We start from the raw sequence: 27,904 nt of genomic DNA on the forward strand, positions 1-27,904 counted from the left end.
TAAGCGATGTGCCATAGGTTGTATTAAAAGCTGGGCCTTCCTGATAGGAGCATCCATTCAATAACACTGGGTATCTTCAAAAGGCCTCGTTCTAGATGCTGAGGAAACAACTCTGAATAATTCAGACGTTCGTCTTGGGCAGAGACAATTAACAAATAAGAAAAATATCAGACAGTGATAGGTGCTGAGTGAAAAATTTAACATAGGATTATGCGATATAGGGGGACTGGTTGGCTATTTTAGATTGGTGGTCTGGGAGGACCTCTCTAAGATGACATTTGAGCTTAAGACTTTACTGAAAATAGTCCTGCCTCCATGGGAGGTGGAGAGGATTTCCTTAAGCTTGGGAAAGGGGACAAAAGCTCAAGGCAGGAAGGGAAGAGAACCCATGCTTGTGAACCGGTGGCTAGGTACGGGGTTAGCGAAGGTGAAAGTAAGTGAGCCGATTTGCGTCCAAAGCGCTGCCAGCTCTCTGCCACCTCCCATTAGGGCGCCGCCCGGGTCAGGTGAGTCGGTGGCTCGCTCAGAGCCCAGCAGAGGAGCCGCCCCCAGGGACTGGCCGGCGTCCGCAGGCGCGCCGACGTGGCCGGCGCAATAGGCCGCGCACGTGGCCAGCTCTCAGACTTGGAGGCGGAGGCGCGCCGGGCGTCTCCTGATTCTCCAGGTGATCAGGCCGCCGGGCGCCAGGCGCCCCGAGCCTCGGGTCCGAGGGCCGAGGAAAGAAGCAGATGGGCGGGGCGGAAGAGGGCTGGGTCAAGGCGAGGAGGGGGCGGCCAGGCGGGCCCGCGCGCAGGCCGCGTGCACGCGCCGGAACCGGGGCGCGCCGGGGCGGGGAGGGGATGGGGGCGGGGTGGGGGCAGCCCTTTCCCAGGCTGTAGCGGGGGCGGCGTCGCTGTTGCCCTTTTAAGCCGCGGGGCCGTGGTCTCCTGCCGGCGGAGTCGGTTACGAAGAGAGCAGCCGCCGCCCCCGCCGCTGCCCAGGCCGCCGCACAGCCGCCCGCCGAGGCCTCAGTGCCCCTAGCCATTTTTCAGCCGCGATACGACGCGGGCCTCGGCGGCGGGGAGAGGCGGAGCCGCGAGAGTGCGGCCCCAAGCCGGCCCTGTGGGGCGGTAGCGGCCGTGACGGCGGCTCTGGGCCCGGCTCCCCTTTCGCACCCCTCCTGCCGGAGATGAGGGGAAGATGTCCGTGTCAGGGCTCAAGGCCGAGTTGAAGTTCCTGGCGTCCATCTTCGACAAGAACCACGAGCGATTCCGCATCGTCAGCTGGAAGCTGGACGAGCTGCATTGCCAGTTCCTGCTGCCGCCTCCGGCACCGCCCGGCAGCCCGCACTCGCCGTCTCCGCCGCTTACACTCCACTGCAACATCACGGTGAGGCGCCCGGCCTCAGACCTTCGAAGCCAGACGAGGGCTGAAAGGGGCGCCCGAGTCTCGGGACAAAAGGGAATCGGTCCGGTAGGGGCCCCTTGGCTCCCGGGGCCCCGGGCGGGGCGGATCCGCCCCTTTCCTGGGCTTGGGGCCCTGCCCAGGCCCAGCCTTGCTAGCGCGAGGCTTGGGTGGGAGGAGGCAGGCGGTGCCTTTCTCCGCTCTCCCGCGGGGCTGGGTTTGGGGCTGCTGGCCCTCTCAGCCGCCTTCTCCGGGCTTCGGTGTGGGAGACCGTGGCGGCCCTTGCCCTCGCTAGGTCGCCACGGCTGCCCACAGCCGACCTGCCCCCGGCCGCGGCGAGGCATGTCGTATCTGGCTTTGGAACCCCGGCTGGGAATTAGGAAGGCCCTCAAGGTTTAACGCCTTACTCTTCAGTGAGGTTTCCTTCCTCTTGCTTATTCACCCAGTTGTTTTTAAATTTGTGTTTAAGGAAAAACTGATATTGAAAAAGTTTACAATGCAGCCTCTGATGCTGTTTGAATTCTCCCCTCCTTGCTGGCTTTGGCTCCTCGCGAACGTGTTTCCGAAAGGCGCTTTGAACTGGATGGGCAGGTGGTGATACAGGTGTTTGCTTCCACAGCCCCTCTTGTGTGTGAGCCTTTAAAATTATCTGCACCCCAAAGGAGATACTTGTCCGGGTCTTCATACCAGAAAGATTAATTTATGTCACAAAACCAAAAAAGGCAGTGTAAAAGCTCACTCTTTCAATTGGAAGCTCGTTAAAAACCCGGGGCTTGGTAAGGTAATCGAAGTGTCTAGTTTTTTCATAAATGTGTATGATGAAACCATTCCTGAGGTGAAGTTGACCTAGGGTATTGTTCCAGACTGCGGAATAAATTTCTTACAGCAGGAGTCTAGGTGGTAGTTTTATGTTCCCTCCAAACCAAAAGTGTGGTGTCTTTGACTCCTTTTGGTTAAGTCAGTGGGCTACTCAAGTGCCCAAAGTGTTCCTGATCTGGTACCCGAGAGTTTGGAAAGGGGTTGAAGTTATAATAATTGACATTAAAATAATTCCCAGAATATATGGGGGAGCAGTTGTGTATTTTTAGGGGAAAAAAGTACTAGCACTGTACTGAGGAGAGAAGTCATTTATTGAACATCTAAGTGTTCTGTTTTAGGCACTAGTTTTGCAGAACGGGTCAGAGTCATCCCTGTCTTCAGAACTAAATCTTGGGGGAAGAGTTTCATATTACCAAAGGTTACCAAGATCTGTGGTGTCATTATGAAAGCCAAAGAGAGCAGCTAATTTTGAGTTTGGTGGTTGGGTGGTGCTTCAGAGAAGGCTTTGGTGGGAGGCTGACATTGGAATTGGGCTTTCACAGGTGAGTAGAATCTTGGGAGTGGAAGCTCATTTCATGCAGAGGAAACGCTATCCAGAAAAGACACCACTGCTTGAGAAAATGTGGTTCGTTTAGGAGTGGACAAATTTTGAGGATATAGGCTGGTAAAGAGAAGATTTTCCAAGAATAGGAAACAGGAATTGGTAGTGAGTATGCAGGAGATTGGCCTGTATGGTGATTGTTCTGGTAGAAACTGGGGTATGGCCAGGAAAAGGAAGGGGTGGTTTCCATAATAGAAAACTGAACTGGTAGGCTGTGGGGAGCTACTAAAATGTGTTTGCCATCTAGCACTAGGGTTAATTCTCAACAGTGTGTGATATTAGGAAATGCATGTATGTCTGGTTTTGGTTAGGTCAGGTGCTGTAGGGTCGTGGTAGTCTGCCAGAACAAAGAATTCCCCACTTCAAATGCCAGCAGAGTCCCCACTGAGATCTGTATAGGAGGCCAATAGGAGTCAGCTACACACAGAATACTGTGGGAAGACCTGGATTAGGAAGTGAAGCAAGGAATGAATTAGAGACACCCAGTGAAAGGAGGATATGATAGAGACTAGTATAATGGTATTACAGTAGAAACTCCTCAAAGTTATGACAGGTATTATCAGAAGGTAATTATCATGGTGGATGCTCAGTGTATATGAGTGTGTATTAATTTTTTATGGGAAAATATCAAACATATACAAAAGGCGAATAGTGTGGAGAACCTCCATGTAGTCCGCCTCAACAACAATCAACATTTGGCCCACCTTATTTCATCTGTACCCCACCTCAGTGTTTCAAGCTGGTTCCTGACCTGTCACTATAACTATTTCCATGAGTATCTCTAAAAGATAAGACTCTTTAAGCATAGGTAGGTGTTTTGATAAAATCTACATGGTTTGCTTATGTCGATACCATTTTCTTAGTGGGAAAAGTGCAAAGAAGAAACGGTGTTGGATTACCTGTCCGTTGTGTTTGTGAATTGCTAATCTCTAAAAAGTTATAACTCTTTAAAAAAAATGTTTGATCTGTTCTTTAATTTTTCCTCTTCTTTCCTTATTCCCAGACATTTATTGAGCTCTTCTACATGCCAGGCCGGGTCTTTTCCATTGCTCACCAAGAAGCATACTTAACACAGTTTAAATTTGAGTAAAGGGCACCTCATGAATTGTTTCCTTACACTCATGCATGCCAGTTTCTGGATAAACTTTTAAAGATACTGTACCCCCCTTTTCTTTCGATTTCTGAATCTGTTTTTCCCATATGGAATGTACCCCTTACCCCACCCCAGTCTGTCTTTCCATGTCTGATCAATCCTCAAGGCTCTTCTAGGAAGTCTTATTCAGTTCCTGCTGGTATTTATTTCCCCTTCCTCCCTTCTATAATCTTTACTATTTACTGCTTTGGTTATTTGTTCTTATGTTCTATTATAATAGTTTTAGACTTTTTTTTTAAGCCTTTTTTTTTTTTTTTTTGATGGCAGGGGAGCATAGTCTCTAATCATGCTTTTCATCTTCCATTCAGTAAATACTCAGTAAATATTTGTTCTATTTTAGCTGTATTCTGTGTGAACGAAAATCTTAACTGTTGCGTAAGTTAACTGCCAAGAGTTTGTCAAAAGTGCAGAGGAAACATCAAAAAATATTTTAAATATTTATCAAGTCACTGTATAGGAAATATGTAATTTAACTTTATATGAAAGACCATTTTAAGAAGGAGAAACCAGAACAGACGTTTTACTCTTTAGGTCAGGGGAATTGAGCTAAATCTTTTTCTGTTATATAAATTTATCCGAATCTTAAATATTAAGGGACAGAATGCTATTTTCAACCTCAAGAAGGAGTCTTTTACTATTTGCTTTGTGTGAACTCATGATATGAAGGAGTGTCATGCAAACAGATCTAATTGCCAGTTACTGCTAATATTCAGTTATGCTCACACCTGAAAGCAAAGCAGCTTGTTTTAGTAACCTGTGTGGCCTTGTTTGGAGCTAGTATATGCAATCCTTTTAGTCCTTTTGAAATATTTAACATAACTTGGCAACTTCATTTCTCCTTATATGCACTTCTTGACATCTGGCAATTCTTGGTAGGCAATCCGTATTTCAGAGTGAACAGTCACCCCCCCCCCCCACCTCTTGTAAATTAGCTGGTAAACAGATAAAATTTTGTACTAATTTTATTGTTTGTGTAACATAAACCAGTACTCTTTTGCATGAGTGGCTATTTGCCAGGCTACTTGTGGTAGCACATTTTTTTATTTTGCTAATTAAATTTCTCTTGGTCATAATCGGAGTCCCCTTTCCCCTCCCCACCTCACCACCAACAGCCAGAATAATAAATGTTAGAGCTTTGAGCTTAGGCGAGAGAAAAGGGTTTATACTATATTTGGTAGTTGGGACTTTAAGCAAATCACGTTTTCTGTTGTGTTTTTCTATAAAGTCGATAATACTTTTTGTCCTGCATGAAAGCTTTTAAAGGAAAGCTCTTTAAAATAATAATGTTCTCTACAAATATGAAATTGATGGTGTCATTTGTGGCTGAATATAGAATAGAAATTCTTTCTAACAGCTTTTCCTGAGAAATAAATCAGTGCTGTTAATTTCTTAATTTTTCATGTTACTAGTCTTGACATTGAATAAACAGTAGCCCCACCAAGGTTATACAACAGAAATCATGAACCAACTTGGTTAAAGAGCCTGAGACCTTTTCTGCCTTCCTGGGACAGATTACCTTTCCAAACTGTACACCCAGAGAATCATTTGGAAATAGCAGAGCCATCATGTTAAGCACGTCAGTAGTCCTTTCAGGCTGGAGGAATCATTGTTTTCATTCATCTGACCAATTTGTAACGTAGAGTAAAATTCCTAGTTATTATCTATCTATCCTCCTCTACCCCCATTTTTATGCCCGTCCTTGAAAGAACAGTTAAATGAAGAGGAGACTTAGGTTTCCATTTTATGAATGGTGTATGTCTTAGTAACTTGATATAGTTTTTTAAATTTCCTGAGACCCGAAAAAGATAGTATTAGATAAATGTCAGCTAGTTGAGGGCTGGGAATTGAAACAGTCATTGACAAATGTAAAGCATTACTGGAGAGCCAGAGTAATGAAGCAGAGTCCCCTTTACCAAAGCCATTGTAACAGTAGTCTGTGTTCTCTTTCTAAAAGATTATTCTGAAAGACAAAGTACACTGAGAATCAAGGAAACTTCCCATTGGTTTCTGCAGATCAGGTGGTTTGAATCTTCTTCAGCACCTTTTTTTTCTCTGCCTCAGTTTAACTAGAAGGATGTTTTGATTTTTCATTCTGCTTCTGTGGGGGTCTGATAATGTTACTTAGTTGTTTACTTGCAAAATGATTAGCAGGGAGCAATCTCTTTTGGTAGCTTTTTTTTTACCCCAATATCGGAGCATTTAGGGGCACCTGGGTGGCTCAGCCAGTTAAGCTCTGCACTCAGCGGGAAGTCTGCTTGAAGATTCTCTCCCTTTGCTCCTTCTGCATCTCACACCTGGGTGCCTGCATGCCCGCTCTCTAACAAGAAGTAAATCTTAAAATGAATGAATGTCAGAGCATTTAGATTCTTTCAGTCTCATTTTCCTCCCCACATTTACTGAACAACACTCTGGAAGAATTACAACTGTTATATTTCTGAACCTTGAACAAAAATGTTGCATGCATCTGTATTCATACAGTGATGAAGTCCTTGGAGATGACCATGTTCTATTATTTGGAAAAATAGAGACTGAGCATTCTGGTAGACAGTTCTAACTGGTGCTTGATACAGATCCACACATTGGTGTCTTAGTGGGTTTGTGTAGAAAATAGACACAAAGTTATTTCTGAATAAGACTCTTTTTTTAAAAAAATTTTAAATAATCCTTTGGACATTAACAGCTAGAGCTAAATCCTTATGCATATAGGTTATGTCCTTTGAAACTTTCTTAGAAGTGATGGCCTCCCGTTCTTATTGATGAATTGGTTTCTGGAGCTATAATGATTTACATTGTATAGGAACTTTTTTTCTTCCAGGTAAAAGCTTTTATTGAACAGATTGGTAAAAATGTTAGCACGTGTGCAGTGAAATGGGTGTTCTCACAGTCATGGCAGAAATACAAATATCTGTCACCCTCTAGAAAACAATTTGTTTACATAAACCCTCTCTGTTTTGGCTAGAGAAATAACTGACCACCCCAGGCTGGCCTTATGACTTGGGAGCTCCCAGAAGGAGAATTTTAGTTCTAGAGAAGACCTAGATTTGTCTGGCTGAGCCCATCAGACAGCTAATCACCAGGAGTGGAATGGTCTTATAGAGACCTGTGACCAAGGTTTGGGTCAAGGGAGAGATATAGAAAGATGGGAAGGAATTAGGGAAGCTAGTTCCAATGGAACCACGTAGGTTAATATATAATGGTGAAGGGATGTTTCTTCCAAGGAAGACATTCTGGGCCGGGCTATGGAAGGTGTAGAGAAGGCAGCTATTCTAAAACTTTTGGAGTCAAAACTTTTATACTGTTTAAAATTGAGGGGCACCTGGGTGACCCAGTTGCTTAAGCATCTGACTCTTAGTTTGGCTCAGGCCCTGATCTCAGTGTGTGAGAATGAGCCCACGCTCAGCATAGGGTCTGCTTAAAACTGATTCTCTCTCTCTCTGCCCCTTGCCCCCTGTAAAATAAATCTTCCCCCCCCCAAAAAAGTGTGCTAAGGGCCATGGAGCTTTTCTTAAAATTTATTTTTATTAACATATAATGTATTATTTGCCCCAGGGGTACAGGTCTGTGAATCATCAGGCTTACACATTTCACAGCACTCACCATAGCACATACCCTCCCCAATGTCCATAACCCAACCACCCTATCTCTACCCCTCCAACCCCCCAGCAATCCTCAGTTTTGTGAGATTAAGAGTCTTTTATGGTTTGTCTCCCTCCCGATCCCATCTTGTTTCATTTTTTCCTTCCCTACCCCCCATGTCTACCCCCCAACCCTGCCTCTCAAATTCCTCATATCAGAGAGATCATATGATAGTTGTCTTTCTCTGATTGACTTATTTTGATCAGTATAATACCCTCTAGTTCCATCCACGTCGTTGCAAATGGCAAGATTTCATTTCTTTTGATGGCTGCATAGTATTCCATTGTATGTATATACCACATCTTCTTTATCCATTCATCTGTTGATGGACATCTAGGTTCTTTCCATAATTTGGTTACTGTGGACATTGCTGCTGTAAACATTTAGGTGCACGTGCCCCTTTAGATCACTACATTTATATATTTATGGTAAATACCCAGTAGTGCAATTGCTGGGTCATAGGATAGCTCTGTTTTCAACTTTTTGAGGAAATTCCATGCTGTTTTCTAGAGTGCAAGAATGCAGCTTGCATTCCCACCAACAGTGTAGGAGGGTTCCCCTTTCTCTGCATCCTTGCCTGCATCTCTCGTTTCTGACTTGTTAATTTTGGCCATTCTGACTGGTGTGAGATGGTATCTCATTGTGGTTTTGATTTGTATTTCCCTGATGCCGAGTGATGCGGAACACTTTTTCATGTGTCTGTTGGCCATCTGGATGTCTTCTTTGCAGAAATTTCTCTTTATGTCTTCTGCCCATTTCTTGATTGGATTATTTGTTCTTTGGGTGTTGAGTTTTCCTCAATGTCTATAACCCCACCTCCCTCTCCCTACCCCCCTCCCCCGTCCCCCCCTCAGTTTGTTTTGTGACATTAAGGGTTTTATGGTTTGTCTCCCTCTCAATCCCATCTTGTTGCATTTATTCTTTTCCTACCCCTCAAGCCCCCCACGTTGCATCTCCACTTCCTCATATCAGGGAGATCATATGATAGTTGTCTTTCTCCGATTGACTCCTTTCGCTAAGCATAATACCGTCTAGTTCCATTGTTCTGTTTTGTTTTTTGGAACTAGGGTCTAGATGGTATGTTCCCAAACTAGGCTGAAGAATTTGAAGAAGAAAATGCAATACTTGATAAATAGTTTTCCTTAAGAACAGGATTGGTTTTGAAGATAGTTTTTCGTTTAGTCTGTGAATAGGTTTGGGACACACTGAAAAGTAGAGGAATGAGACTACAAAATAAACTATTATTGAATAGACCTAATGATGTCCTTTAGTACAGTTTTTTTTTTAATTGTTGTTGTTCTTTAAAAAACATTTGGTGACGTGCTTCAAAGACCGTTTCTTTGGCTTCAGCTATATTGTAATTGAGATTATAGTTCTCAAAGCAATGCTTCTTTAATACTGTGTTTCTGCAAAATTGTTTTTCCATAACCAGAACCTAATTATTTGGCAGCTAGTATATAATAATAATGACTTTTTCCTAATCTATAAGAGAAAACAGTAGAGAGTAAATGTCTATTAATAGTAAAGCATGTAAGGCTTTTTTCTGTTAACCTTTAAAAATCAACACATGTAATTTTGCTTTTAAAAATATGTGACTATAGCATTTATTGAGAGTACTCAGTTTGCGATCAAATAAAATACTAGTATTTTATGGGTTTTGAATTAGTTGTATATTGCTCTATAACAAATGTAATAACTTAGAACAGCAACATTATCTCACAGTTTCTGTTGGTCAGGAATCTGTGCATGGCTTACCAGGGTTCCTTGGCTCTGTGACTCTCACCAGGCAGTAAAGATGTTGACTAGTGCTACAGTCATCAAAAAGTGAAACTGGGAGAGAATCTTCCTCCATCCTCATTCGTGTAGTTTTGGTATTACAGGCCTCCTGTCTGAGGGTGGCAGGTGGTCAGAGGCCTCTCTCCATCTCTTGCCACGTAGCTGTGGACTTCTCCATAGGGAGATGGCTTCAATGAGGGGGTGGGGGTAAGATGAATGAAAGAGCAGGAGAGGGTGAGCAACAAAGAAGTTATTATCTTTTTTTTTTTTTTAGGATTTTATTTATTTGTTTGACAGACGGATCACAAGTAGGCAGAGAGGTGGGGGGGGGGGGGAGCAGGCTCCCTGCTGAGCAGAGAGCCCGATGTGAGGCTGCATCCCAGGACCCTGGGATCATGACCTGAGCTGAAGGCAAAGGCTTTAAAACCACTGAGCCACCCGTGAACCCCTAGAAGTTCTTATCTTTTTGTAACCTAATCTTAGGAGTCACATCCCATCATTGACTGTATTTTTGTCTGTTAGAAGTGAGTCTGGGGAGAGAATTATACAAGGCAGTGAAAACCAGGTTAGGATGCTTGGGACCATTTTAGAGGTTGCCCATCACAGTGTTCAGGAACATCATTGACCCTTGAGGTGTAGCACGCAGATAGTGGCTGTACAAGGAGGATGCCTCTTTCCAAAGCCCAGCTTCTGTGGCGAGTGAAACCTGTATATACCATATGGTCACTATATGGCTGTTTGTTCTGACTTCTAACACCAGCGATATTGAAGAAATAATCCTAATCTCAGTTAAGGAATCTTTTCCTTTAGAAATTACATCCCTCCCTACAATTTGAGAAGGGTGGGAAATTATTAGGAAAAAGGCAAAATTTAATGGGATTGATTTTGCAGGGGGCAATTTTCTAATGGAGAAAAATCTCAAAGTAACTTCTGTAATTACTTAGAACAGGGAGTATAGGGAGTAAGAAGATTTTTAAAAAATCATTTTAGCATTTGTAAGGATTTAAAAATATATGCCTAGATTATACTCCTTTGCTTCACCTTTAAAAATTGAGGTAGATCTCATCTAGATAAAGTTTAGAAATGTAGCTTTATTATATTAAAAGGCAAAGGTAGTATGGTTTAAATTTATAAATTATACTTCAAGGTTGTGAGGTGGTTGTTTTAATTTTTTTGCTTTTATTTTTGAGGGATTTATCCAGGCCATGATTGACCCTTCTTTGTAAAGGAAGGAAGCGCATCTTTCCTGGTACTTGAGTACCATTTTTTTTTTCCAGCTTGTGATAAAACCTAACTTTTGCAGTGTTTCTCTTCTATTTTAAATGCTACTACTTATTGGATAAACTACTTTTTTTTTTTTGCTTGAATTTTAAATGTATAAATCATGTAACATGGAGCAGGTAAAATTACATCATACACTGTTTAAAAAAAAAAAAAATCCAGAAAAAAAAAAAGAACAACTTTTCTCCATGCCTAGATTTTAATGGGTTGCTTTTCTTCACCCTGATATATTTTACTTAAATCCATTGTCATCTTGTCATTTGATGGTATGTTAACTTGCATTTCCAGATTAGTCCATATGTAAATATGTTTAACATAGGTGTCTCTGTAACAGGAATCTTACCCATCTTCTTCACCAATATGGTTTGTGGACTCTGATGACCCAAATCTGACATCAGTGCTGGAACGTCTAGAAGATACTAAGAACAACAATTCGGTGAGAAAACAACCCAACCTACTATTTCCCCCCACCCCCGCCCAAAGGACATTGTATGTAGAACTTAAGTATTGAGAGGTAATATGATATAAAAAAGCCTAACTAATGATTATTTGATAATCTTAAAGGAGCTCAAGACCAGTTTTGTCTGATTTTTGCCTTGAATTCTGTACTACCTGATTTATCTTTATTCCCCATATGCTAAACCTTAATTTAGATGAGGAGTTAGGTCGTCTCTTTTCAACGAATTCTCACTTTAAACCTACCAGACATTTTTAGTAGGGAACACTAGCCAAGGTTGAAGATAGAAAAAGAAAAAAAGACTGAGGTGGATGTGAGGGGAAATAATGCTAGAATGACATCAATGCTTGTGGTAAGGAACGGGTTTCTCTCTCACAAGTCTGTAACTGCAGTAATAACTAACCATAGGTATACAAAGAAAATGTGGGGTTTTTTTGTTTTTTGTTTTTTTAATATATGAAGAAGTATAACTTTCCATTTTATAAAAAAATTTTAGAAATCTTTTTTCTTTAATGATAAAACTAAGCAACTACTGTGAGAGTACTTAGTAAAATAAAGGGAAATAATATTTTTGCCTGATATAACCACTATTGACATGGTAGTTATTTTCTATCAGTATTTTTTCCCTTGCTAGTAAAATACGTGGACTCTAATATGTTTAAATAGTTGAGGTTGTATTCTGTATAGTTTCATATCCTTCTTTAAAATTAAGCTAGAATGAAAGATTTGACTACTGTATTCCTAGATGGCAGACTCCATATTACAAACATGTCTGTTACCTTCGTAGTGTTATGTTAGTTTATAAATTGAATGCAGTTAATCCCAACAGTCTTATTTTTGGAACTTGACAAAATGACGCTAAAGTTGGTTTTAAAAAGTAATAATAAAAAAAAGTTGAAAAAAGTAATGAGAGACTTGTCCAATTAGATATGAAATAAAAATATTATGTACTGGTACTGGACTGGACAGGTAAAGATAATAGAAGTTTAAAAACAAAGTCATGCTATTGAGAATTCAGAATAAGTTAAAATACTCTATAAAGAAAGAGTGGATAATTCTATAAATATCATTGGGAGAACTGACCATCTGGGAAGTTAGAATCTAACAACAGAAGAAATCAGTTTGAGGAGTATTTTAAGAGTAGAGGTTGGTCTGGAGAGCCATGAAGGTTAGAGGTAAAAATAAAAAGCTAGACAGATTCACATTTCCAGCAGAGGAGTGACAGGACAGGAAAAGATGGCCCTCTTAAAAAAGATGGCTGTCTTACTGCTGTCTCCTTTTAGGAGGTTAATTCTAAAAAGATCTAAAGGTAAAAGTTTTGTAATAGTAGAATTGACTGGGTTATTTTTCAGTGTCTAATATTTTTCATCAAAAAATGCTCTTAAAATGAAATGACATAGGACATAAAATTGGGTCTCATTTTATTTTTAAAAAATTAATATATTTACATAAAAGAAGAAAACCAGATTACCCTGTATTCTTATAGTCTCTGCCAGTTATTCTATCACCTAATTTCTTGACAGAATAAGTTGTATTTCCTCACCTTTGCTTTACTTAATTCATTATAATCTGGATCCTGCTTTCATTGTTGCACTTAAATTTTTTATGTCTAGTTGCCAAATCCAAGGAATCCTTTTTTAACCCTAAAATTGACCTCTCTGCAAGAGTTTGATAGTGGTGATTATTCCCTTGTTGAAATATTCCTCCACTTAACAAACATTTACTACCTAAAGTCTCTAATCAAAAGCAGGTTAAATAAAAACTACTGTGTATAGAATAGTTTTATGATAGAATATTACATTGTAGTTAAAAAGAATGCCACTGATCTTTTCATAAGAATGTATATAACTTTCCAAGATATGCAAGTGAAAAGGCAAGGCATAGAATATTGTTTATAATCTGGCCCCTGTTGTAAAAATTAAAAAAAAAATAAATCCCTATCTGTTTTTTTTTAAACGCATACATTCTCCTTCTGGGTCTGTACAGAAGGTACACCTGTGCTGTTATTAGAGAAACAGAGAGAAGTTTGTTATTTTATTTTATTTTTCTAATTTACTGGCTTCTATGCCAAGCTCTATAATAAGTGATGGGTACAAAAGTCAAGTCCTGTCCTCATCCTCTGGAAACTAATAATCTTAGGAGAACTTCCATCAGGTTATTGTCTCCTGTTTTTATCTCTTCCTAACCCTGAGGTCTTCCCTGAGCTCTTGTCCCTTAGTCTGCCTCTTTTCATTCCATGCTTTCTCTGAGAAATCTCTTTTACTACTATTACTTAAATCATGGTTTATATCCAGGGATTCCTAAATCTGTTTCTTTAGCTAAAATATATCCCCTGAGTTTCAAATGCATACATCTACATCTACAGGATACACACAGGTATCCTGTAGATCCAGGGACTCTCACTTGGATGTGCCATGGCTGTTCAAAATGATTATATCTAAATTTAACCTTCCCTACCTTGTGGCACTCCAGCACGCCAGTTTTTCTTCAGTAATTCTCTCTGTGATTGTGAGTGGGACAAGATGAAATAATGAAGCTTGTCACCCATGGCTGAACTAGGGAACTAAAAGTTCTCTTTTATACCTTTATTTTCTGACACCTCCCTTCTCCAGACCTAGTAAGTTTCTAATACCTATCCATCTACCTTCTAGATATTTCTTAAATCTTTTCCCACCATCTTAGTTTCTTCTACCCTTTAAATGCTTTTTGGGAAGAGGGAGTGTAGAGTTGAAATTCCTGGAAAGCTATACAACCCTATTTTTCTTGTCGCTTGGTCTGACTTTGCCACGTGCTGCCTCTGCTGCAGCATTCCCATGGCTCTTCCTTTGTCATGGGTTGGAGTGTCTGGGTCTGTGTCCAGGTTACCATTTGTCATCTTCATTATATTCTTGAAACAAAACAGAGCTTATTGGAGGGGTAGATCCATGGTGCCTTTTAAGCTTGAGGATTTTTTTAATCCTGATTTACTGCTCAGCTTTCCTAATTTCTGCTTTTTCTTTTGGCTACTTTGGAAAGTCTTACTCTTTTCTTTTTACTCATTCTAACTCTGTTTCTGTTTTCTTAGTCCTCCATAAACCTGCTTTTTCATCTCTTTTCCTGATCAGAGACATATGGTAAACTGTCCCTGACCAGGTGAAGTAAGTTACCTTATTAGTTCTGGGTAAGGTCTACTAAGTATTGAACATTGTTCTGAAAGCGTAATTCCTAAACACATACATTGAAAACAGCTTTTTTTTTTTTTTCAACAGTAAAAAACATGTTCGTGAACATAACTTACCTTGATTCTTTGCTTAAAGTAAATATGCTTACAAAACAATTTGGTTGTAAAAATGGGAACTTAATGAGTTACTCCTTTCAGTTTTCTTAGTGCTTTTTTCACTTTTTTTTTTTTTTTTTAAACATTTGGGCAGATGCTGAAGAACCTACAAGTGCCAACTCTTTTCACAGGCTTCATCTTATCTTTACCATTATAAGAAGTTTTTAATTTCCTTAGTTTACAGATGGGGGCCCTCAAACTCAGGGAATTAGTTGCTGTATCCAAGGTCTTTTAGATTCCAGGAGTATGTCTATTAGACCACGTTTGCCTCTTACTTTTAAATGAATGACTGGAATGTATAATTTTATAACTCGTGTAACAACACTGCCTGTATTTTTTTGTCGTCTCATTAATGTAAATGTATTCTTGTCTGAAGTCATAAGTTTCCTAAGAAAAGGAGTTGGCAACTGAAAATTCGACAATGTCTGGAGCTCTCCTTCCTCAGCCTTTTTGTTGTCATTCTGCTAGGTATTAGTTATAGGGATTGTACTCAAGCCATAGTGACTTTCTTATACTAGCAGCCCCTAAAAATATTTCTTAAAGACTGTTATTTTATCTGTAGGCTGTAATTGAGCAGTAACAAACTTTTTTCATTTCCTACTGGATTGGTTACAGTAGTCATAGCATTATTCATGTCTTCTAAGGGCTCTTTAACATAATGCTTATTTACTGAAATGTGTTTTGTAGCTTCGTCAGCAATTGAAGTGGTTGATATGTGAACTCTGCAGATTATATAACCTTCCTAAGCACCTGGATGTTGAGATGCTAGATCAACCAATACCCACGGGTCAGGTAAAGTAAAAATTCTCTAGTGTTCAAGAGCTAAAATTGTCTCAAGCAAAAGTAAAAACTAGGATGATTTTCCTTCTTAACGTACTTAGAAGTTTAGTCTTGTTGGATTGTTTGTTTTATTTTAGATACTAAAAATAACCTATTTACTCTTTGGAGCTGCTGGTATTTACTATGACAGGGAAACAACTGCCTCCCTCCCCACTACCACCTTTTTGTTGTTGACATTCCTGATTTTCATAACTGTTCCGTCAATTGTTTCTCTTTGCTTATTCATTTACCTTCACCTGGAATGTCATCTCCTTTTAAGCCTATCTGGATTTCTTAAGGCTTAACCCAAATGTTACTTCCTTTAGCAGCAGAAGTGCCCACTAGCTCACCGCCACGTCTAACTTTGTGATTTCCAGCTTTACCTATTTAGGGCATAATTTATGGACTTTGTGCTATAAATAAGGACTTAGCTCTTATACAACCCACCTTCCCCCCCTCTCCCATCTTAAAACACCATCATACTTAGTCATATGAATAATCATTGTTTATTATTAGGACTTTGTAGTGTAGCATTTTCTATTGTGATGTTTCTTGTAGAATTCTTTGTTTTGCAGTGTCCTCCTTTTTATAATAATCCTTAGTTTAAAAAGTGATGTTCTGTACCTTTTCTGTGAGCTCTTGCCTCTTCTGTGGTCTTCCTGTGGTTCTTTTGCACCAGTCTTGGCAGGTTGTCTCTGGACTGGCTGTGTAGGTGTCACCTTGAGATTTTTTCTCCTCTGCTAGTGTGGATCTGTTGTTACCTGATCTCATGTCCTCTTTCTTGCTTACCCTTTCTCATTTTGCCTGTGTACATCCTCATGTAAAATCCTAGTGTGGAATAATACATTTTCTCAGTTCTAACATCTAAAAATATGACCAGACCACCATACTTTTGAATCTTGTTCTGCTGCTTATTAGTTGTATGACCTTGTGGTAATTACCCAAGTACTATGTGCATCAATTTCTTGTTTGTAAAGTGGGGGAAACAGTAGTACCTATATTTGGGGAGGAGCTGTGAAGATTAAATGTAAGTCATTTAGAGCAATGCATGGATTATAGTAAATGCCCAATAAATGTTAATTGTTATTGTATTTCACTGTTGCATTTGATTGACAGATTGGATATATAATTCTGGGTTGAAAATAATTTTCCCTCAGAATTTCAAAGACTGTGCTGCTGTCCTTTAGCCAGTGGTGTTGTTTAAGCCTGATGCATTCTAAGTCTTACTCATCTGTGTGTGACTTGGGACACTTTAAAGAGTTTGTCTTGGTGTTCTCAGATATCACAATGGTGTGTTTTTAGTTGTGGATTTTTGTGTTTTTCATTGTTGCTGGACTCTCAGTATGGATGGGTCATTTCAAATGTGGGCTCCTTTATCTTTCTCCTCAGGTAAGTGTTCTTGTATTTTTTTTTTTTTCTGTGATAACTCCCTCCTTTCCATTTTCTTTATTTGTTCATTTTTAGAATGCCTCCTAATTGTCTTTTAGACCTCCTTTGCTGGAGCCTTTGTATCTTTTATATTATCTCCATATTCTCTTTTTTAATTTCAAATTCTGGAAGTTTTTCCTTCAATTTTTAAAAATTGGAGAGCATAACTTCTTTGGTTGTGTTTTAATTATTTACTGCTGCTTAACCACTTACCCCAAACTTAATTTATTGTATTTCTCACAATTGTGTGGGCTGATTAGGCTTAGCTGGACAGTTTTGTTTTGTTTTTTCTTGCTGGGCTCACTGCACATTCAGATAGTGGCTGCACCACAATGTGCAAAATGCTTATTTACTCTGCACTTTTCCCCTGGCATCTCATCTTCTTCTTGGATGGACCTCTTTTTGTGGCTTCTCTTTCTTCCAAAAGTTAGGCCGGATTCTTAATTTTTGGCTGCCAAGAGCACAAAAGTAGAAGCCGCCAGGGATTCTTAAGACTTAGATCTGTACCTGGCTCAGTGTCCTTTCTGCTACATTTACTGGTTAAAGCAAGTCATGGGGCCAGCCCAGATTGACTTTGGGAGGGACCATATAAGGGGATGAATGCTGGGGAATGTGGGTCAAGGTCATCTCCAATGATGTCCCATAAATTCTGAGACCCCTTTCTTGTTCTGATTATTCTTTATTCATAGCATTCTGTTTTTGATTTATAGATGTAATCATAAGTGTCCTTAAGATTTTTAAAGATTTTATTTATTTGAGACAGAGTGAGAGAGAGCACAGGTAGGGTGAAGGGGCAGAGAGAGAGAGGGAGAAGCAGGCATGACCTGAGTTGAAGGCAGGCACATAACTGACTGAGCCACCCAAGTACCCCTCTATTTTCTCTTCAGTAAGTTTTTTTTTTCCTTGTTTATATTGGTCTTGTTTTTCTTTTTGAAACTGTTCCTCAAATATCAATTCTATGTTATTCATATTTTTCTTTTTTTCTTCCTTTCTTACTCATATTTGAGCAAGGTACTAAAAAGATAATTGAGAGTTCTTTGTGGCCAAGGCTTGTCAACTGATAGCTTTTAAGAGGAATTTATGCTGACTTCCAACTCCCACTCCCCAGTTTCTATTTTCCGGTGTAATAAAAAATGGGAGCTGGAACTACTTGGTTTCTTTGGACATGAAATTTTCTAATCTCCTGCTTGAGGTAGATCTCTCAGCCTGGGTTCTGCTTAAGAACAGGGGGCAGAGGGACACCTGGGTGGCTTAGTCAGTTAACCATCTGCCTTTGGCTTGGGTCCTGGGATCGAGTCCCATGTTGGGCTCCTTGCTCAGTGGGAGCCTGCTTCTCCCTTGGCTTGCTGATCCCCCTGCTTGTGCTCCTCCTCTTTCTCCCCCCCCCCCATCTCTTTCTGACAAATAAAACAAAATCTTAAAAGGATGAAGGTTGAACACTGTGTTTTGGGGACTGGACATGTTCTGTGTACAGACTTTTGGTTGATCTGTTTTCAATTCTATCCATTATTCCTGCTGTCTAGTGTACCCAGTGTCTTAGAGTCTAGAGGCTCTCCAGAGTGCTAGGAGACAAATTACTCTCCTATAATCCCCTAACCTACTTTACTTATTTGCTCTATTAATTACCATTCTTCCATTTAGTGGCATTTACTAGCATGCATGAATTGTCTTTTCTGCTGGTAGCCTCATTTCCTTTTTTTATTATCATTGTGTGTTGTATAGTGTTTATTCACTATAATTCTAATGGAGCTTCAGGAAAGAGAGAAGATGGGAGAAGCGTATATATACACTATGTTCAATTTGCCTGCTCTGGGATGTCTGCAACTTGTGTTTCTCACTTAATTATATATCAGGGACATGGTGTGTGTAGATCTACCTTGTTTTTCATAATTGTGCATGTGTAGAGACATAATTTGTGAATTACATGAAAAAATTGCTAATTGTGAATTCATTCTTATATTCATAATAAATACTGAGCACCTGCATAGGTGGTAGCTGCAGGGACACAATGGATATCATAATACTTTATTTTTGGCTTTTTCTACTTTAAGCGAGATTGTAATGTAGTTTGGTTTGCTTGCTTATTTCCTTTTAGGCTCTTGTTTCATTTCAGTGTCAGAGTTAGTAGTCTCCTAAAATGACTTGGTAAAATTGTGTATTTTTTTTCCTAAAGTCTAGGGCAGTTTATTTATTTTTAAAGATTTTATTTATTGAGAAAGAGCTAGAGAGACCACAAGCAGGGGGTAGGGGGAGAAGGAGAAACAGACTCCCTGCTGAGCAGGGAGCCCTCTGCAGGACTCAATTCTGGGACCCTGGGATCATGACCTGAGCCAAAGGCAGATACTTAACCGACTGAGCCACCCAAGTGCCCCCAAAGTCTAGGACAGTTTAAGTAAAATTAAAGCTGGGTCCAATTTTGCCTCTCAGGAGACATCTGGAAATATCTGGAGATAATTTTGGTTGTCACAGCTGGCTGGTGGGAATGCTATGGGCATTTTGTGGGTAGAAGGGATGTTACTAAATGTCCTACAATGTCCAGTGAGTCCTGCATGACAAAGAATTATCTAGCCCGAAATCGCAGTACTTCCAAGGTTGAGAAACCATGGTTTAAATAAAATCTGAGCCTGATCCATTTTTCTTTTTTTCCAAGTATTAGTCTTCATTTTTCGCATTTCTCAATTTTAGTAGTTTTAGATTCTTTAAAAAAAAAAATCACTTCATCTGTACTTTTGAACCTGTGGCTATGAAGCTCTTTTCATTTCTCAAGTTGTTTTCTTTGTCATGATTACTTGTCAGAAGCTTGTCTGATTTATATTGGCCTTTTGATAGAACCAGTCCTTTTATTTTTTTAAATCTAATTTTCTTTTACATTTTTGTGAGTCTTAACCTTTTTTTTTCTTTTGCTTTTGTAGTTTATTGGACCACTGTGATAAATTGCTTTAACAAACATGTGAGAGGTATACATTTCCTTCTGTGTGCTGTTTAACTTCATTGCATAGGTTTTAAGATTTAGTATATTTATTTTCTAAATAGTTTGTATATCCTGTGATTTGATTCCATCCATATTTTGTTCGTATTACTTTGTTATATTTCACAAGAAGTTGTATAGGTGTTGAAAATATATGAACATTAGTGTAATAAGTAGTTACAGTGAATACCTGGGAATTATCACCCAGCCCTGACCCAAGTGAAGAAACAGAATATTGTTAGCACTGGAAACCTTTTGGACGTGCCTTCTAGATAATCATTTCTTTCTATGCTAAACTTTTCCTTTTCCCTTGTTATTAACATATTTATTTGCAACTTTTCCTTTTCCCTTGTTATTAACATATTTATTTGCATTTCTCAACAATATGATTTAGTGTTGACCGTTTTTAAGCTTCATATTAAGAGTCATACTATATGTGTGTTCTTTGTCTTTTGCTTAACAATTGTGTGTTAAATTTATTCATAAGTGTGGCTATAGTTCTTTTCGTTGCTATATTTATTCCATTCTTTGAACCTACCATAACAGATCCCTCCATTTGAGTTTGCTATTAGGAACAGTGTGGGGCGCCTCATTGGTGCCTTTAGTTAAGCGTCTTGGTTTTGGCTCAGGTCTTGATTTCATGGTTGTGAGGTTGAGCCCCATGTCAGCCTCTGTGCTCAGAGCGGAGTTGGGTTGACATTCTCTCTCTGCCTTTACCTCTGTTTCTCTCGGTTTTTGCTTGTGATCTCTCTCATTCTCTTGCTGAAAGAAATAAATCTATCTTAAAAAAAGAAAAAGAAAAAGGGAAAAAAAAGCATATGTATGCTACCATGACCATTTTTCTCCAGTTTTATGGGATACCTATGAGAGCATTTTTCTGGGCACATAACATAGAAGTTGGTTTACTGGAGCATGAGAGTCAATTTCTTCTTAAAACTAAGAGTTCTTTAGAAAAAGTTTTTGGCCTTCTGAGGTAGACTTTGGGTTATTTTTAGTTTTTCACTCTTTATGATATGGTTTGTGACTTCTCAGCTCAATTTTCAGCAATTGCTTAAACTTAACCATTGGTGTTATTATGTCTTTGCTTATTGCTGTATCTTATATTTCCATGGTTGCTTCCTACCTCTGAAAATGTATCCCTCAATGACGTCTCTATTTTTATTTCTAGAAAGGATTTCTGGGACTGTGCATGGAGAGTGTTCCTTGAATACTTGGTGTCTGTTTTTATTATTCATTGAACATCTAACCATCTGACTCTGTGCAAAGTACTCTATAGAGGTGCTGAGGATCCAGTGGCAAAGGATATGGTACCTGTCCCAGTGGAACTAGACATTGACTTCGTAACTCAGTCTCTTCTAGGTTCTTTATACTTTTATCTTCTAATATTTATTGTAACACCAGTGAAAAGCCTGATGTCTGGTTCTTCTTTTCCTCTATTTTTTTTTTTCTGGAAGTTATATGGTTTTTTTCTCTGTGAAGTATAGGGTTTTACTTTTCAACATTCCTTTGGGTCATTCAGATCCACTTAGTATTCTGAAGTCTTTCTTTAGCTTGACAACCTTTGTCTCTTGTTTCTTTCCCTCAGTCTTATGGGTAGATAGCAGATGAATATTAGTTCTGGGTATTCCTATCTCCCATTTCCCATAACTCTTCTCTATCAATACCCCTTCCTCTCCCCACCCCCTGTCTCCTTTTCTCCACATTCTAAGGGAATGTTACAGTTTGGTCATCTTCTTAATCATAAGTGTTTTGTTCATTCAAATCCATTGTGCTCTCTGATTCTTCTACTAGATTTTTTTTCCCTCTTTATCTTTTTTTTTGGTGAGGTGGGGGATATCTTTTTCATTTCCCAGAACTGTCTTTTCCTTTGCGTGGTTATCTTTTTTTATATTGTGTGGATACAGTATCTTCTCAAGTACTGCTAAGGATGTCAATTAGATTTTTAAAAATTTTGTTCATTAATAATGCTTTAGTTTGCTTGTTTGACTTGGTGATTTTTTTTCAGATTGCCAGTTTTCTTCAAGTATCTGGTGATACTTGGTTATCTGTTCATTTACAGATGAGATATACCATTAATCACATTATCAATGGTTGCTGTGAGTGCCCTCAGTAATTGTCACTCTTCTCTGCTGTGGCCTCCCCCCCACCCGCCCGGTTTGTACACCTATGCTCTGGCAATGGCATGTGAATGGAGAGGTACTGGCAAGCAGACTTTCCAGTTTGAGTTCAAGGAAGAGATGAGTGAGTTAGATTTTGCTGCTGTTTTGAGCTGTATTTCCAAAATGTGTCTTTTATCTCAGGCCTCCTATATAAAAAAGTGATGCTTACCAGCTGTAGTTGGAACAAATACAGCCAGCATATCTAGAAGGAAAAGAAAAATCCTACTGTATGTGTTCTGTTGTGAACTCTGTTCTGGTTCAGATAACTTGTCTTTTTGAACTCTGCCAAAATTAGGTATGAAGGCCTTTCCTAAAACCCCATCAGATATTTGTGAGTGAGTGGACAATTGTGTATTTGTAAGGATGTTTTCTGTGGTAAATGACATGTTTTAAAAAAGAAAAATGGCTCTTCAATGAAATGGTGATCATTTTATAATTGTATAGTTTTGTGAAATGTCTACTGCTTCATGACACGTTTTACCTTTTAAAATGTAAAAGATTAGGCTTTTCAAAGTTAAGGAAGGATTAGGCTTTTCAAAGTAAAGTAAAAGGTTTGGGATATTTGTTTTAAGTGAAAGGAGCCATTGACTTTATATACATAGCCATATGTGTAAAACGTTTTCTTATTTTAAATTAGAATATTTAAAATTTTTTTCCAGTTCTGCGTTATTGGACTAATTGCCGCTGTTTATACTCAAGGCATCTGTCAAGTTGAATTGTTCAAATTTTTTTTTTTAAAAAAGCTGATAAATATTATTTGTCACATCAAACCTGGATTTAAAAATAAATATTCAACTTTAATAAATTCTGTTAGTGGAACTATAGTGACAGATGACTGATAGTTTGTCCCTGAAGTCTTCTAATTCCTCGATATGTGCTTATTTTGTGGAGCCCTAGCAAATTCTTTTTCTTTTTCAGAATGGGACCACAGAAGAAGTGACTTCAGAAGAGGAGGAAGAGGAAGAGATGGCTGAAGTAGGTATTTATGTAAGAATCACATTTTATAAATACTGTATCTTTTTTTTCCCTGTATTTTCATTTTTAAATATTTTAGTAATTGTCTAATCTTCTTTATTTTGAAATTGAATATAATTTCTAAAATCTGTCTTCATTTTTAATTCATGATATATTTTTGAGCAAAATGTTTGATTTCCTAGAAAATCTCTTAACATTTTAGCATAAGATTATATTTACATTTAATAGTAGTAAATACTTAATCCATTTTTGGTTATTTTTAAGAAGAGGATCTAGTAAGTTTAGAAAATTCAGAATTTAAGACTCAAAATGGATGAAAGGCCTCAATGTGAAAAAGGAATCCATCAAAATCCTTGAGAACATAAGCATCAACCTCTTTGACCTCAGCCACAGTGACTTCTTCCTAGAAACACACCAATGGCAAGGGAAGCAAAGGCAAAAATGAACTATTCAGACTTCATCAAGATGAAAAGCTTTTGCACAACAAAGGAAACAGTCAACAAAACCAAAAGACAGCTGACAGAATGGGAGAAGATATTTGCAAATGACATACCAGATTAAAGGTCTAGTATCCAAAATCTATAAAGAACTTACCAAACTCAACACCCAAAGAACAAATAATGCAATAAAGAAATGGGCAGAGGACATGAACAGACATTTCTGAAAAGAAAACATCCAGATGGCCAACAGACATATGAAAAAGTGCTCCACGTCATTCGGCATTAGGGAAATACAAATCAAAACCACAGTGAGATACCACCTCACACCAGTCAGAATGGCTAAAATTAAGAAGTCAGGAAATGACAGATGCTGGCGAGCATATGGAGAAAGGGGAACCCTCCTACACTGTTGGTGGGAATGCAAGCTGGTGCAGCCATTCTGGAGAAAGAGCATGGAGTTTCCTCAAAAAGTTGAAAATAGAGCTATTCTATGACACAGCGATCAAATGACGTGAATGGAACTAGAGGGTATTATGCTGAGTGAAATAAGTCAATCAGAGAAAGACCATTATCATATGATCTCCCTGATATGAGGAATTTGAGAGGCAAAGTTGGGGGTATGGGGGGTAGGGAAGGAAAAAATGAAACAAGATGGGATCGGGAGGGAGAAAAACCATGAGATTCTTAATCTTACAAAACAAACTGAGGGTTGCCAGGGGGAGTTGGGCATGGAGAGGGTGGTTGGGTTATGGACACTGGGGAGGGTATGTGCTATGATGAGTGTTGTGAACTTTTAAGCCTGATGATTCACAGACCTGTACCCCTGGAGCAAATAATACATTATATGTTAATTAAAAAAAAGTAAAAAAGAAACCATCATAGTCAGAAGCCTAAGGAGACATGACAAATATTATGTGGTGTCCTGGAAGGGATCCTAGAATAGGATATTAGGTAAAAACTAAGAAAAAAATGAATGAAGTATGGATTTTAGTTAAAAAAAGAAAAAAATTCTGAATTTAAATAAAAGGAAAATTTGAGAACATTTCAGGGACTACTCACTAGAAGTAGTGAAGCTATTTCATGTTTAAAAATCATCTAAGAATTTGGTAGGGCAGATTCTAAGACCTTGACTTTTGGCCAGTTTAGTTTCCAGGCACTGATATAATTATGGAAGTTTTCAGGCTCTGAAGCTTTGTTTTTAAATTTGTGTCTTTTCACTGACCATGTAAAAGGTATTTCAGTTGCACAGTCTTGATTTTAAAACCTTCTTACTGTTTAGGATCTTAGAATTAATTCAAGTTATTATCTTATTTTCTTGATCTGCAAAATCTTAAATCTAAATACACTCCTTAGAATACCTTAAAACTAAAGAAGTAGTTGTGGTTTGTTTTGTGTCGGGGAGCAAAATAATTTTTTTAAAAGATTTTATTTATTTATTTGACAGACCATGCACATACACACACAAAGAGAGCATAAGCGGAGGGAGGGGGAGAGGAAGAGGGAGGAGCAGACTCCCCACCAAAGCAGGGAGCCTAAAACAGGGCTCAGTCCCAGGACCCTGAAATCATGATTTGAACTGAAGGCAGATGCTTAACTGACCGAACTACCCAGGCGCACCCAAGATAATTCTTAGCATTGTCTAATTTGTATGACTTTTGGGGGATAGTTTGTTTTTAAAATTTTCATGCACTGTAATTTAGGTTGAATAAGCTGCAGGAAAACATTAAGCCTTTTCCACTGGTTTGGTGTCCAGTGAAGCAGACGTTCTATTCAGAGTTTATGTACTTCTCATTGTTTTCCTTTGCAAGAAGATATAAAGAAGGGACAGCAACATTTAGGGAAATCTGGAAAGATAGGAGCCTGGATTTCAGAGAAGTCAGATTAAGATAGGAGAAAGGAAGATAATCTAGGTAAACTAAAATAATGGTAAAAAAAAGGCACAGAGCAACCTTTGGGCATGGTGTGTTTAGGTGCAGTGGGGCTATCTTTTGGGGAGATTAAGATTGATGTGTTGGAAAAGCAAGGTTGGCCAGAAAAACAGATGGCTTAAAGTCTTGAATTAGAGACAAATATGTTTATAGTGGTGTGATTGTTCAGGAAAGGCTTTAAGTAGAGAATAGTGTGCTGAGTGTCATTTTACAAAGATAATCTTCACAGAACAGAATTCATCATTAATATTCAGGTAGAGAATATTTAAGGATAGGAATGTGGCTGAGTTTGAAGGTGGAGGAGGAGGAGCAGGAGAGACCAAGGACTTTTATGAGAACTCTGAAGTGCGGGATGGAACATTGGGGCTGAAAGTTACAAATCAGGGGAGGGATCTCCATGAAACTTGGAGTCATGGATAGGGTCTGAATAAGAAAGAAATACAGTAGGGGTTGAAGAGATGAGATTCTGAAGAAAAAGACCATGTGGTCTGGATGGTCTACAAATCGCAGTGAATGAGTTCCCTTAAAAAATGGAGATAGTAAGTATCTAGTACTCCTTTAGAGATTTTGATGATTGAAGTAAAGAAAAGTTAATAGAAAAACGTTAGGATTTTAAAAGTTCTGCATAGATTTCTTTAAATACAAGTAGATGATATGGAGAAGAAGGAAGGAGAATGATGTAGGGATTAAAGATGTTAAGTAAGGGCTATTATTCAAATTCCTAGTCTATGGGACGCCTGGGTGGCTCAGTTGGTTAAGCAGCTGCCTTCGGCTCAGGTCATGATCCCAGCGTCCTGGGATCGAGTCCCATATCGGGCTCCTTGCTCCGCAGGGAGCCTGCTTCTCCATCTGACTCTGCCTTCCACTGTGTCTGCCTGTGCTCGCTCTCGCTTGCTCTCTCTGACAAATAAATAAAATCTTTAAAAAAAAAAAAAAAATCCTAGTCTAACTTTTTGCCTAATTATAAAAATCAGTTAGGTGCTTGTGACAGTAAACTTGGAAAAGAAGGAAAAGCACTGAGTGTCTCTAGAGATTATTATTTCAGTATATGTCCTTCTAGCCTCCTTTTTTGTGCTTATTTTAGCGTGATTGAGATTCTTTATATTCTGTTTTGTATTTTTGTTTTACATTGTGTTTTTTCCCATTTAATACATTTTATGTAACCTTTAAATTATTGTCATTTCGTTCATAAAACAGAATTATGAGCTCTTCCTGTTTTTTCTCATTAAGTCTGTACATTTACAGCACATCTGAATTCAGATTATCCACATTTCAAGTGCTTAGCAGCTGCAAGAAACAAGGGTCTGCCTGGTGGATAGCACAGCTTTAACTCGTATAGGCCCTGTAGTTGCCCAGGGACACCCAGTCCCCCAGCTCACCCCACAGTTGTGGTTGTGGTGAGGTCCATCCCTGGTGGGTTCTCAGGTTTGGGTTGGGGCTGCTGGTCTGCCTCACCCCCAGGCAGCAGCCAGAAGCAGCCATGAGACCCAGTTGGGCACAGAACCTGGCACCCATAGGGGCCAGCCTTCTCCACTCTCTGCTGCCATCCTCACCACCCTTTGGTTTCATTATTTGATACAGAAGAAACAATTATGCTGTATGCATTTTAACAGTCTTCTAATATTCCATGGAATTGAATTACCTGCTCTGGGTATTTGTTCTGTTTTGTTTTTAAGATTTTTACTTATTTGAGACCCAGAGAGCCCAAGTGAGTGTAAGTGCAAGTGGGAGAGAGGGGCAGATGGGAGAGGGAGAGGGAGAGAATCTCAAACAGACTCCATGCTGAGGAAAGAGCCTGCCACTGGGCTCCATCTCACGACCCTGAGGTTATGACCTGAGCTGAGCTGAGACCAAGAGACTAATGCTTCCCTCCCACACCCAAGAGACGGATGTTTAACAACTGAGCCACCCAAGCGCCCCTCTGCTCTGCTATTTTCGCACATGAAGTTTTGTTGGGGGGGGGGGGGGTTGTGGCTATATAGTTTAAATAGGCATCTTTATGCCTAAATTAAATTAAATTAGTTCCTTACAATAGATTTCTAGAAGTCAAGTTACTGGAACAAAGTATAAATAAGGTTCTTTATACCTAATGCTAAACTGTTTCAAAAGATTCTTTTAATAGATTTTTTTTGGTAGTAATTAATGATGTTACAAATCTATTAAATATGTTTTACTCAGTTTCTAGCTTTTAAACACAATGTAGGATATAAAAGGAGGGATCCTGGACTGAATGTAAATGCCTTTTTCCCTTCCCCATTCTCTTTTCTGTTCCCTGTCAAATCAAGGATAATTTAAGTTTTGCGTAAGTTTCAATAAACTACTATTTTTCATGTAGGATATCGAAGACTTGGATCACTATGAAATGAAGGAAGAAGAGCCTATTAGTGGAAAAAAGTCAGAGGATGAAGGAATTGAAAAAGAAAACTTGGCAATACTAGAGAAAATTAGGAAGACTCAAAGGCAAGACCATCTCAATGTAAGTATGTGCAAATATCTAGAACCTGCACTTTTGGGATTGAGTAATTATAGGTAATAATATAACACTGGGCAATTCATTTAGATAACAGTCTAAACTGCCCCCCTCCACCCTTGCCTATGTTGTGGATTCAACCATGTTTTGTTTCCCTGGTGGGTTGTTGTTTTTGTTGTTAAAGTGTCTCATCTGTTCATAGCTTTCTGCCATGCTCATCTGCTTTTCATGTGCTGGAATTAACCTGCTGTTCACCGTGTATACCTCCTTTCCAGTATTTATACTGCTTACCCTT

General features: G+C 39.1%; 1 protein-coding gene across 6 annotated transcripts in view; it reads left to right on the top strand.

Annotated features, from left to right (window-relative positions):
• Nucleotides 1–815: 815 nt before the first annotated feature.
• Nucleotides 816–27,904, top strand: part of UBE2Q2 (ubiquitin conjugating enzyme E2 Q2) — a 73,308-nt gene continuing 46,219 nt past the window's right edge. For 2 of the 6 annotated variants that reach the window (XR_014313094.1, XM_082736002.1), the window contains exons 1-4: nt 877–1,368; nt 10,984–11,085; nt 22,715–22,771; nt 27,475–27,615. Coding sequence is in view for 4 of the 6 variants with exons in the window: in XM_082736002.1 (XP_082592128.1) it covers nt 1,180–1,368; nt 10,984–11,085; nt 22,715–22,771; nt 27,475–27,615 (489 nt within the window). In the remaining 2 variants the exon portion in view is untranslated. Of the gene's footprint in view, nt 1,369–10,983; nt 11,086–15,109; nt 15,215–22,714; nt 22,772–27,474; nt 27,616–27,904 lie in introns of all 6 variants that reach the window. The other 4 variants (XM_082736001.1, XR_014313093.1, XM_082736004.1 and 1 more) reach the window with 4 other exon arrangements.

This window comes from Mustela nivalis (assembly GCF_964662115.1).
Source record: "Mustela nivalis genome assembly, chromosome: 6".
NCBI classification, from domain to species: domain Eukaryota; kingdom Metazoa; phylum Chordata; class Mammalia; order Carnivora; family Mustelidae; genus Mustela; species Mustela nivalis.